The sequence below is a fragment of the Mchenga conophoros genome, linkage group LG12 (genome assembly GCF_057382185.1).
Source record: "Mchenga conophoros isolate Kocher_MC1m ecotype Shallow Benthic linkage group LG12, M_conophoros_male_GT1.1, whole genome shotgun sequence".
NCBI lineage: Eukaryota > Metazoa > Chordata > Actinopteri > Cichliformes > Cichlidae > Mchenga > Mchenga conophoros.
The window spans coordinates 1532400-1546144 of NC_140537.1; the positions used below are offsets into that span (position 1 = coordinate 1532400).

Here is a 13745-nt window from a genome sequence, read left to right on the forward strand (position 1 = left end):
CTTCATGTCGTCTGCTGTTGTGTAATTAAGAGTTAAAATAAGCTTGAACAGCTGCCCGTCAGCATCGTTTGTGCTAAACACTATTCAAAGTAAAACAGTACAAATATAAGTGACGTTGACCTTTCTCTCCTCAGCGAGCCGTTATATTCATCCCACATCTCGTTCCTATTTTCAAAGACTCATTTACCGCCTGTGGTTCTGATTTGCGGCTTTGAGCACACTGAATATGTCGGCTCCACTCTGCTCGGCAGACACAACCATCGGTTGATTGTCCCATAACTGAAAGATTGCACACGAATAACCTCCACAATAATGAAACAACATACACATGGAACACGCAGGCTGTGGCCACACGTGCATGAATTTACAGAAAACAAAGAATTACTTCATAACAAATGAATGTGTTTCTTAAATGACCTGATTGAAGATTTACTCTATATGTGATCTGAAACATCAATATTATTATTCTGTGATATTAAAATAAAATCTGTAGTCACATAAACAAATCCTAGAAAAGAAAAAACTGAATAATGAGTGTCAGGTCACCGTCCTCCGCACACAGCTGTCTTCATACAGACGCTCCGGTTTCTCGTCCTTTAATGTGAAGCATAATGCAGTCACTATGTACGCGTCATGTTTAGGCAAAGCTGTGGATGATCCATCGTAAGCAAAAGATGACCTGAAACATCCACAATCAATCGGTCCATGACTGGGAGAGTATAGATGTGACTGAAGCAACTGGGAAACATAACGACTCACCTGTAACTGCTAACGAAGCGTAAACACACTCTGATGTCTTACATCTAACAAGACCTGATTTGTTAGTTACTTACTAAAAAATTTTTTTCAAAAATTCTGCAGAATCAACTCATTTAACAAAATCTGAGGACTTAGAATCACTGTGGTTACAAACCCATCAGTTATGTTGTTCAGACATTATGCTGATGCAGCCTTTTCTCTGACAAGCTTAATGGTTGGATATTATTCATATTATATAATATTAATATTTTCAAAGTCACTAAATGTAAACGTAATAAATCCTGTGACCATCCAAAACTGTGGGTTACTTCCAGCCGTGGTTCAGAACAAACTGTGTGTAAAACACCTCAGCAGGTATGTGTGCTCTGTAGGAGCTTTTACAGCGTAAACTGTGAAGTTTGAAGCTCTGTCTGCAAAACAGCAGCAGCACACTACAGAGTGGAACATGTTCTGAGCCCAAACAACCACACACACACACACACACACACACACACACACACACACACACACACACACACACACACACATTAAAGTCTTCTATTTCCATACAAAACCAAACGTGTGTTCGTTTCAATAAATGAAAACGTGAAATGAAAGCTCCACAGAGGCAGAGCGAGCTCCGACAGGAGGGCGATGCGTTCAGTGGGTCAGTGCTGGCTTACCTGTTTGAACTGCTCCTCATAGGTCCACTCGTGGTTCTGCGACGCGGCGTGCAACGATGGAGAGTCTGCGTGACCGTGGGGAGCGAAGACTCTGAGATGCTGAGACACGCACGCTTCCTGCAGAGAGGACTGGTTTAACCCAACATCGTCCCCGACCTCGTCTTGGTCCATGAGATCCTGTTCTTCCGTGTCATCTCCCTCCCCGTCCCGGTCTTTAACGCAGATACCGGGGTTGGAGTTCCCGTCTTCGGCGCATATACGGACTTCCATGTGAGGAGGGGTCACTCCTGGGGGTGAGCTTTCAGCTCCGGCGGAGAGGGCGCCTGGCATCGCCAGCTGATAGTGGCGGAAAGCCAGAGCTTGTTGGTGGATCTGGGACTCCACCATACAGCGGAGCTCCTTCTCTTTCTCCGCCTGCCGGAGCTTCTCCTCCAGGGCGAGGCGCGCTGCCTGCTGGCGCTGCAGGTTTTCCATGACAGCCTCGAGTTTCATGCCACCGCTGCCGAGCTGGTGAGACTGTGCGCCGGGATACGGGCTGTGGGGTGTTTGGCGTGGAAGGCTGCTGCCAGAGGAGAAACAGCTTTGCTGCAAGGGAAAAGCGGTTGGTCGTAAATATTATCACATCAAATGCTTCCTTCAGTAAGCCACGTGGTCGGATATCAGATTGTCATAAAGAGCATAGCACGCGACACATGTTAGCCGCAGGTGAAAAGTTCTGTGAGCGCAGAAAACATGGACGGAACTGGATGTAAAGACAAAATAACATAAAGTCCGGACGCTTACCAACACAGACTTAGCAGTTACACGTGAGTTATCAACCATGTTGCCGAAACAGCCCAATCACGAGTCTTCTTTCAGGCGCAACACGAACATGCTCAGGAATAAATGCGTAAAGCGGCTCAGTCATAAATGCCGGAGCGCCCGCTTTCTTTAGGCAACAAGTGGCAAATGTAGTGAGAATGAAGCCTGGAGGTAGAGATCAGCGCGCCTGGTCCACCTGCAGCAGCAGCGCGTCAGCACTGAGAGCTGACCGCACGCTGTGATGCAACCACTGACACCTCTGCTCAAGTAACGCCAGTTTATTTATTTAAGCAGACATCCTGAAGTATGTTTACAAACTGGTTTGTGCAGTTTTGTTTTGTATTTTTTGTAAAGCTGAACTTCAACATGACAAAAAACGACTCAAGTCACGTGTACAGGCATTTAAAACCCAGACGTGTCAGTTTTACTGGGATCATAATACGCCTGTAATTTCCATATGATTAAGAGACAATAATATTGTTTTGATATTTTACAACAGATATTCATGTTTGAATATGTATTTCTGTGACGCGTTTTCCGCTCGCACCTGTGAAACCGAGCCTTAAATTTACTTCGTCACATGAATCCAATAAAAAGTCACGTGAAATAAAATCTCATGACTGTTTCCATAAACCTTTTTGTCCAGTTCTGAATTCAGAATTATTAATATTTATGTTGTACCAACGGGACATTTGTTTGTTTGTTTTTGCTTTACACAAACAAACAAACAAACGAACAAACAAAATAAAGTACAAAAAAAAGATGTTGAGTTTCTGGATATTTCTTTTTGTATTTAAAAATTAAGGTGATTGAAAAATAATGAAATTTAAAAAATTCTTTTTCAGTTATTTTTACAGTTACATTAAAGTTATGTTTTCATTAAGCCCTCTGTTTAATTGCATTTACCCAGATGGACTAAACCTTCAGCGCACCGCAGAGACAGACACTACAGACAACACAAGCTTCCTCTTAACATGTTACTGTGTATGAACGAGTGCTTTTACACACTCATACAGAAACACGGAGCTACAGCTTTAAAATAAAAATCCACCGTGTTGTGATTCACTGAGTCCTCCACTCAGTTTAAAGAGTTTGTCTGTAATTTATATTTTTACTGTTAGACGTTGACTGTTACACTCATTTTATGATTGCGATCATTAATCCTGTGGGATATTGCAAATATCCAATAAAGACAACCATCAACCTGAGAAAGGTGCCGTTAACGTCACAGTTACAGGATTTTCAGTTTTCTATTTAGAATCACTTATTTTTCTTAGTCATTTATTTAAATGTATCTTTTTCTCTTCACTTTGCTTTGAGCTCAGAAAGACTTTACAAGTCCATATAAGGTAAAGCTGTCACTGTATTAACTCTAAAATAATATATTGACACATTTCTCTAACAGAAAAAAGATGCAGACTTTTTCTCTTGATTTAATGCACATTTCTATCATAGTGATAAATTAACTCTATTTGAGTAAAATCCCACTGATTTTTAACACTGAATTGAGTTATTTGAAATTAACACTGGAGGTTCAAAAACTCTGATGGGAGTTGATGTTACTCTATATTGTGTTATTCATACACTCATCTCTAGTGAAAATTAGCTCTCATAGAGTAAAATTTGTAATTAATTTTACACAAAGTAGTGTTACTAAAACTCTTCCTGTAGTTTTACCTTTACGGTCAATTCACTGTTTTGCAGCATGAAAACCTGGTTTTTAATAATGCTTTTACATATAAAACAAGTGAGCAAAAACCATAAAGATAATACATTTAACAGCTTTATTTTTATGTCAGGCTCAAAATATAAAAACATCTCATGTAGTGTATAAAACACTTTAAAACAATGAATTTAGTTCGGCATGAAACGGCAATACAGAACGACATACAGGGAGGAATCTGAAATGCCATACTTGATTTGAAGAAGCAACACAGCTCATTTATGTTCAACACCTTCAGCACCATGTTGGGATTCAGTCTGACCCTAAATGCATGATAATGGTCATCAACAGGGTTTCCATCAGTTTTCTGCAGAGCAACACAATGTCATCTTTCACAACAATACTTTTGATCTTACAAAAAACGGAATCTCAGACACTACATCTGTACAGATGGTAAAGTCAGGGCGGTACTCTGTACCGTGTGTTATTATCCACTTAGCTGAAAACAAACTGGTAGACAACACAGCTCCAAGCAATTTCTGGACCTTCTTCCAGTGTCACCATCTTTCCTGGTCCTAAAGCTAATCTTTCCAGGCTAAAGGACTCTAAATGCTTTATTTTATTACTATTATATTTATTTTTACTTGTGGTGTCCTGTAAAGGTACGCTCTGTAAGGCTGCATCTTTAGCCTGAGTATGAATCTCAAAAAACACTTCCTCCATTGAGGAGACAAAACTATTCACAGTAGGCTTAATCCAGCTGCCCTGAGCTGTGCAACAGCAGAGGCACACATATCCAAAGACTCTTATTTGACCTTTTCAGATGTTGTGGGTGTTTCTTCTACATTAGTTGACATCACCTCCCCTGTAGTACAAACTTCTTTAACTGCCACATCATGCTGTAGATTAACATCAGTGTCAGCCTGTTGGTCAAAATAGTTAAGGTGTTTGGTATTTAAATGTTTTCTAAAACCTGTGGTTTGGATGAACGTGTACATGTTGTGAAGCATGGTGTTCTAAGATGTGCCAAACACAAAATGGGCTTTAAACAGTTCATCAAAAGCACCAAGTGAAGAGGTAGACTTTCATGGTATGGCATTCTTGTCAAGAATAATGAAGAACCGGTGGATGTCATTCTTCTTCACCCCAACAGCAGGTAGCGTTGAGTGCTGGTAGTGACGGCATCAAGGTGCTCTTGGATATTTGTTCCAGTCTGAAAAGACAAATACAGACGGGCAATAAGAATCAAATGTTTCTTAAACTGGTAATTCACACCATAAAAATAGAAAAGAAACAAAGCTTCTTGAAGAGCACAAGACGTCTTTCTGCTTGAGAAGCTGACACCTTTCCTGGTCTCTAGCGGCCCTGACCAGATGGTGGAATCAGATGTAAAAGCAATGCTGAGAGGTCAAAAATATTTGTTTTTAATAAAGTTGAATCATCATCAACAACACATTTCAATGCATTGACAAAATGTTTGAGTAGACCCAAAATACAAAAGGACAGCTGTTCTGTGACAAACATTATATATGCTGTGAATGTGCTAATCAAAGAAACAACAGCTCACCAATGTCAGCATTAACTTCAGTGGCATCCTCAGGAGAGTCAGCAACAGTTCTTCCAGGTCAGTGGTAGAAGGAAGCTTCCTGCCTTGTTGGATAATCTTTCTTTTGAATGTTGTTGGCCACCTCTCCAGCAACCTGCCTGATACATCCTCACCAAACATCAGTACAAAATCCTGTTCGATCTGTAACAGGGATAGAGAACAGAGAATCATATCTGCTTTCTGTAAAATATTCAAGTGTGTTTACATTGTCAAAGTAATGACAAATATTCACCAAGCCTTCGATATCTTTGAAACGTGGAGAAACAGACAGTATGTTGCTTGACAGCAGGAGGTCAAGGACCATGTTGTGACTGTGTCTTCATCAGCTGAATGTTCCATCAGAGCGATTGCTTCCTTACACTCATCCTCACTCAGCATCTTCTCTGTAACAAACTGCAACTCTCGTCTGACAGTCGGTCCACCACACTGGTTTTCACTCGATGCTCCATCTCCTGGTGCTACACAATATGAAACACAGCTTTATCAAAACTAATAACAACATTTAATAACCATTAATAATAAAGAACCACAGTTTGGAACTGTATTATGTATTTCCAGTGAATTATAAATGTTACCTCCAGATGATAATCGCCTCCCTTTAGCAGTGCATCTCTGTATGGCTTTAATCCTCCAGGCCAAGTACCCAGTGCCACCCTCGCCATCATAATAATGTTCCTTGGAGAGTGACATGTACAGACACTGATAAATGAATAAACAAAATAAGTTATGTAACAATGAACAGTTGATAAGGACATACATTTTAGCAGGATTTAAAATGTTTAAATGCGATTGTGGTTGTATCAGTTATTACTATGAGCTACTCACATAGCCATTTTTGGAGTACGGGCCACTGAGTTAAGGGGAAAAGGTTACAATTCCTCTGGCGTATATTTCTTTTACCTGCCGTGGTGGTGATGTCCTGCAAGATCAAAAGGAAAAGAACTAGTCAGCTTCCCTGGAATTCATAGAGATGAATTTAAATCATAGTGAAGTTAAATCATATGGAGGCAGGTAGATGCTTGTATTTTGTCAGCAGATGCTTTATCTGTGGTCGTGTGTTTTTCGCTAGAACAATGTTATTCTCCCAGTGTAATGGAACATGTCTTCATTGTGTATTTTGTATTCCTTTTCTTTGTACAGTTTTACAAAAAAGAGAGAGAGAGAATTTATTTTCATCATTAAATCCTGCCAAACACAACAAGCGGCCTGTTTCTTGGAGGATGAAGTGCTGGGAATAAAGATTGTTAAGCTAGCTGTATAGCTGAAATTACATTGCCTGCAACAAACTTTAGTGAGGACAGCATAACCCCACAGTGTAAGTTAGCTTTTGTAATGTAAACCAGAAGAGTGGCTTAGCAATATTTTAAGTAATTTGAACATATTTAATTTTTTGTGATAAACTTTGTGTTTTAATTTAATCATGCTGTACTTTACAGTTTACGACCTAGTTAGGGCTTTGTTTGAAATTTAATTTAAAGAATCCCAGAAACCCGTATTTGTTTTTTAAATGAACATAGAAATCACACTGGTCCTGTTGCAGGTTGTTGAGCTGTGTTGCTGCCATCAAATTCACAAAAACTAATGTTTTTCTTCAAATCATACATTTGTTTTTGTTGAAACAACAATATGTTTACTATGTTATACAGTAAATAAAATATGAGTTCATGGTGCAGTGGTTAGCACTGTTGCCTCACAGCAACAGAGTTCTGGGTTTGAATCCACCTTCAGGCCGGGGTCTTTCTGTGTGGAGCGTGCATGTTGTCTGCGTGGGTTCTCTCCGGGTACTCGGGTTTCCTCCCACAGTGAACAGGCAGTTAGTGGGGTTGGGTTAACTGGTGATTCTAAATGAGCCATAGTTGTGAATGTGAGTGTAAATGGTTGTGTGTCTCTTTGTGTGTTAGGCCTGCAACAGACTGACGACCTGTCCACTCTCCCAATGACAGCTGGGATAGGCTCCAGCCCCCCATCCTGAACTGGATGAATGAATGAGAACTATTTAACCTCCTAGGACCGGCCGTCCACATATGTGGACATCACATTTTGGGTTATTTAGACCAAAATACTCAATTTTGCTCTACAGGAGCCTGATATCCACTCACGAGGACGTTATGCTGCTACTGTTCTATCGACATTTTAAACGAATATCCTCATATGTGGATCTCATCTTTCTTAGAAACAAAAATAAGTTAAAAAAGAAAAAACATCTGGTAATTCTTTGTTTCTACATTCATCGGGTCCCAATCAGCCCAAATATCAAAGAGAAATGAAAAATGCTGCCGTGGAAGAGTTCAGGTCTTCGGAGGTTAAGGTTGTGGCTCTGAGCAGCTCATCGCTGGGACGTTAAACACCCTGAGTTCGTGCTCTCGGCTCACTTTCTAAGTTAATAAGTGGAAGAGAAGGAATGGAGGGAGATCTACATTAATTGCATATACCAGGTCAGTTATTGTCCAACAGTACAAAGTAGGAAAGAGTGCAAATATACAGCTACAAATGCATGACTTGCAATTCAAAAGAGAAATTTGTATTCAGGCAGCAGATATAAATCAAAGTCAGACACTTGTAAGATGGCGAACATTTCGTCACTTGAGCGAGTGACCAAACATTTCTTCCACTGAAAACGTCCAGATGAACAGAATCAACTTTTGGAGATTTACTGACCTGGATGATTGAACGTGCATCAAGACCATATACATCAGGGGTGTCAAACTCAAATACACAGTGGGCCAAAATTCAAAACTGGAACAAAGTCGCGGGCTAATGTTAATATTTATTGGAAAAAAATCTTCCTCCAGATTTAAGAATGAATCTCTTCTTATGGACTCAAACAAGTTTTTCTGAAAAACTGAATGTGGAACAAGCAAAGTTTAATACTAAACAATATATATATTAGCTGTATAATACCAGTAGGCCAGCTCTAATAATAATTTGGTATGGCTTCGCCATACCATGTAATTAGGCTGTACCATACCATGTAATGTAATTAGGCTGCGGGCCAAAGTTGGCCCGCGGGCCAGAGTTTGACACCTATGATATACATGGATCTCCCTTTGGTTAGAAAACCACAGTTTTCTGTAGCCAGCTACCGGCACAGAGATCCCTCTACCTTAGTGGTACCCATACTTAGAAAAGAGAATGTGCATCTATCTGATTGGTCAAAAACTGTTGAGAAGGGGGCGTGGTTTAGACTTAGCCACACACACACACACACACCTTGACCTGTTACCCACTTTCATGAGTCTGAGGCAGCATCTCTGTGAGAGCTATTGTTTCGTGACCTTGCTCCGGTTCACTACCACATTCCTGCACAAACACAAACAACCGTCGATCATGGGAATGTTTTTTATTCTGAGAGCGCAGTAGTGCAATTAACTATTAAAGTGATCTAAAATTAATTATAATATATATAATAATTATAATATAAATATATACATATATATTATATAGAGAGAGACAAACAGAAGAAGACGGCCGTAGTGATCGATGTAGCGGTTCCGAATGACAGCAATATCAGGAAGAAGGAACACGAGAAGCTGGAGAAATACCAAGGGCTCAGAGAAGAGCTCGAGAGGATGTGGAGGGTGAAGGTAACGGTGGTCCCCGTGGTAATCGGAGCACTAGGTGCGGTGACTCCCAAGATAGGCGAGTGGCTCCAGCAGATCCCGGGAACAACATCGGAGATCTCTGTCCAGAAGAGCGCAGTCCTGGGAACAGCTAAGATACTGCGCAGGACCCTCAAGCTCCCAGGCCTCTGGTAGAGGGCCCGAGCTTGGAGATTGACCGCCCGCAGGGGTGTGCTGGGAATTTTTAATTTTTTAAATATATACAAATATCTTAAGTTTAACTTACATATACACTGTATTTATTACTACTTGTATTCATTTGTTAATATAAATAATTACGTTTCTCCAAATGTAATTTTTATTAAAAAAAAAAAGCCCCAAAGCAAAACCTTAAAACAAAGCTGGAAGAAAAGTAATAAAACATTAATGTTCAGAAAAGACACATTCATTTTACAAAATAGTGAAACATAACATTGTGCAGTCTTGCAGTTTGGCACAAACCCTGTTTCGACTCCATAAAAATGAACAACATTTACAACATATCTGTAATATCCTGAACATTCAACACATCCACACGTGCATTTCAAGAAGCATCCTGACCTTCCAAGTCCCATTATTCATCCAACCCCAAACCAGTAACCAGGCAGACCTACACAACTGTGTCACTGGTAGCTGAAGACCAGTCAAATGTGGCTTGTGTGTGCATTTGTTCACAGAACATGACTTCTAAATATTCAAACTAAACCTTTGACATTAAATAGTAACACACATGTAACACGCGTCTGAAACGTGTCTTTTTAAAACAATTCCAAAGAGCACCTCTGACAAGCAGTGATGAATCCAAGAAGCACTCCTTTACAAACCCTGTGTTCAAGTTACACTTTCACAAAATGTTGAATCAAAGCTGATAGTCTAAAGTTTTTAGTCAGATGTTGTTTGTTTGATTGAAAGTCCAGTGTGGTGATACACTGAGGCAAATGGCAAAATAATGTTTAATGTTTAAAACACTTTTGAACTTGACTGTGCCCCGAGATCAGAGGCAGCAACCAGCCAATGATGCAAAAGCACAAATGTAAAATGAATACTACAGACCACTGTTATATAGTTATTTTAAAGGCTGATGTTGTGATATCAGCCTATCAGCCTGGCTTCATCGGGTGGGAGCCTCCAGCTCGCACTGGAGCGGTTCGCAGCCGAGTGTGAAGCAGCGGGAATGAGGATCAGCACCTCCAAATCTGAGGCCATGGTTCTCAGCCGGAAAAGGGTGGAGTGCCCACTCCGGGTCGGGGATGAGTTCCTGCCCCAAGTGGAGGAGTTCAAGTATCTCGGGGTCTTGTTCGCGAGTGATGGGAGAAGGGAGCCGGAGATCGACAGACGGATTGGGGCTGCAGCTGCAGTAATGCGGACGCTGCACCGGTCCGTCGTGGTGAAGAGGGAGCTGAGTGTAAAAGCGAAGCTCTCAATTTACCGGTCGATCTACGTCCCTACCCTCACCTATGGCCACGAGCTGTGGGTAGTGACCGAAAGAACGAGATCGCGGATACAAGCGGCAGAAATGAGCTTCCTCCGAAGGGTGGCTGGCCTCTCCCTTAGAGATAGGGTGAGAAGTTCGGCCATCCGGGAGGGGCTCAGAGTAGAGCAGCTGCTGCTCCACATCGAAAGGAGCCAGCTGAGGTGGTTCGGGCATCTGACAAGGATGCCCCCTGGGCGCCTCCTGGGTGAGGTGTTCCAGGCATGTCCCACCGGGAGGAGGCCCCGGGGCAGACCCAGGACACGCTGGAGAGATTATATCTCTCGGCTGGCCTGGGAACGCCTTGGTGTTCCCCCGGATAAGCTGGAGGAGGTGGCTGGGGAGAGGGAGGTCTGGGCCTCTTTGCTTAGGCTGCTGCCCCCGCGACCCGGCCCCGGACAAAGCGGATGAAGATGGATGGATGGATGGATGGATGGATGGATGGATGGATGGATGTTGTGATACTGTTAGACCTGAAGCCATAGGTCTGGGGCACTTGGGCAAAGAAATGAGATAAGCTGTCACCACATCACCACCTAGTGGTGAGGCGGGAATGATGAACAGATGTGGTGTGCAGCAGCTGTCACAGTCTGGTCTGTGGTGGTCTGTGAGATCTTCAATCCGTTCATAATGCTGAACTGCACATAAAGCTGTAATATGTCTGGTTTATTCCAGCCTTGCAAAGCGAGCGCTTGTGTTTCACCAATAGAAACATGTGACTTCCTTTTTTAGTTTTCATGAAAAGAAAGATCAACATTCTTATCTGAATGTTGTAGTTTTTACAAATGAACTGTATTCATTGTGGAGGAAGTGGAGTCTTCACAGTGTCCAGTGTGAACATATATGAGGAGACTGTTGGCACCCAAGGAAAGCATGCAGGAGGTGGAACTCATGACCCTCGTTTCTATCAGCAAGCTTGCAAATTAAACACAGTTTAGTGTCCACTCTGACTGATCTGAACATTTTAATTATCACATAAAACTCTGCAGGGCAATGCATGGACAGCAGTGTGTGTAACAAAAGTGTGTTTCCTTTAACCAGGTTAAGCCCGTGGTAATTCTGAAAATGAAAGACAACGAGCATAAACGCAATAAAGGGAAAATAGTACCTGCTTTATTTTAACAAATTCAAAATGAAACCTCTCTCTGTTCTAATTAGTCCTTCAGTGTTAACAAAATTGACAAAGCTCATTGTTTCTACTATAAGATCCAAGTCTGTGAAAGTCTGAAGTTCAACACACACGATCCATTCAGCAGCTGGGACAAAGAAGAGATGGAGGCAGATCTACATTAATTGCATTCTAGGATTAAATAAATTACCCCCACAAATAAAAAAATATCAAATTTAAAATAATATCTGAACATGAAAAATATAATATCTTTACAGTCTTTATGTTTATAGGAGTGTAATACTAAAAAAACTCCAAGTTTGCCAATATACTGCTGTGCAGTTCTGTTCATGTTTTTCGTTTCTTTTCTGCTGTCTGCACTAAAAACAGTCTGTAGTGTTTAATCAAAGACCTGAGACAAAACACACTTTTTAAAACCACAAACAACATTAAGAACGGTCTGTTACAGCATGTTAATGTCTACTGTAAACCTTTTCTGTATTTATAAAATAAGAACTTCACAGCTCACGTCGCACTTCGTATCTTATCATTGTTTTTCTTTTGGATGGCAGGGTCAACCAACAATGTGGAGCATTTGTTTTTTTCATTGTCCTTTATCCAGGTAAAATCCTCACTGAGATTAAAATCATCACAACATATACATCACATAATAATATTCAGTACAGACAGGTGAACACAAAAATGTGGATCATTTGCAACAACAGTCATTAAAAATAGTTACACTGATCAAAACAGTGGTTCTCTCACTCCTTTAAAATGGGCTTCAGCTCCCCATCACTGTAACCTGCAGTGGACACTGTTTGATTTAAGAGCAGGTCCTGATGACACAGTAAACCTAACCAGGCTCTATAAAGGACTGGGCTTTACTCACAGTCGCTTCATTATAGATGCGTCATGTTTGTGATGATTAAAGATCAGAATAAATCACAACAGTTAAAAGTATGAACTACAATCAGCGTGAATAATAAACAGATCATTTCTCTAACGCTGGTGCAGCAGTACTTTCATATGCTTTACTGTGCATTCATTCAGCAGGCCAGACAGAGACAGTATAACAGGGCCTGCAGTTTAATAACATCACATTATGATGATCACATAACAGAAGAGAAGCTCACAGATGAAGCCACCAAAACGTTTTTCAGTTGGACAGAGATTAAAGGTGTAGTAAGGGTGCGAGTGTAGAGTCTTCACCTTACGACACCTTGAGACAACTGTTGTTGGCGCTATAACAACAAAATTGAATTGAATTAAAAAAGGCAGAAGATGAAGGAAAGGTGCCAAAAGCAGTGGGAGGGAGAAAGAAAAGGAACAGAAAGAGGAGACGACGATATCACAGCTGTTTCAAATCGAAGGAAACACGTACGGGGAAATGTGACTGCGCTGCAGAAGACGGCACCATAGTGTACCTGCACTGTCACAAATATGAGACAGCTGATAAAAACCTTAATAATGTCAAAGTGAAACTGGGTCATATCCATTTTAAAAGAACACGAGAAATAAAACTATCAGGCCACATTTACATATTTGTTTTTTTAAAGACAGATAAATGTTTTGAGTAAAATCTGTAGTTTGATTTATTTGTTTTGTTTTTTGTTTATTTGTTTGTCTTTGTGAACGAGAGTTTATTCAATAGTCGAACCAGTGGGTGGCAGTAATGCACCTTTTTTGATATTTACCAACCAAGAAAAAGGAGTCGGTGCTGTGGGAGGGCAGTTTGGCATAAACTGGTTGGTGGCTGGATGGCCTCCTCATTCTGCTGATGCTGTGAGGGCAGTGCAAGCGCAGAGAGGGAGAGAGACGAGTGTTCAGCCAAATTCAACCTGACCCTGGGCGCAGAGTGGGAAAACAGAATCTACAGTTACAGTTGAGAAGATGTTGTTGTTAGTTGTCATTAACTGTGCAGCTCGAGTACATTTATCAAAATGATAAACAAAGGAACAGAGAAGATCTTTGGTGTAAACATATTAACAAAGGACTGGAGGGAGCCAGGACATCAGGAGCGAGGATCATAAGAAAGCTCGACGTTTAATCGCAAATGAACAAGAATTTAAAGGA

At 41.0% G+C, this 13745-nt stretch overlaps 1 protein-coding gene and 1 pseudogene across 1 annotated transcript in view; both read right to left on the reverse strand.

The window, feature by feature from the left end:
* Nucleotides 1-2334, reverse strand: part of arid3c (AT rich interactive domain 3C (BRIGHT-like)) — an 85011-nt gene extending 82677 nt beyond the window's left edge. Inside the window, exons 1-2 of the mRNA XM_085293059.1 lie at nt 2205-2334; nt 1422-2006 (exon numbers count right to left, since the gene is read on the reverse strand). Coding sequence (XP_085149185.1) covers nt 1422-2006; nt 2205-2243 — 624 coding nt within the window. The 5' untranslated portion in view covers nt 2244-2334. The remainder of the gene's footprint in view (nt 1-1421; nt 2007-2204) is intronic.
* Nucleotides 2335-4691: 2357 nt separating this feature from the next.
* On the reverse strand, nt 4692-8169 carry LOC146561847 (uncharacterized; annotated as a pseudogene).
* Between the last annotated feature and the right edge of the window lie 5576 nt (nt 8170-13745).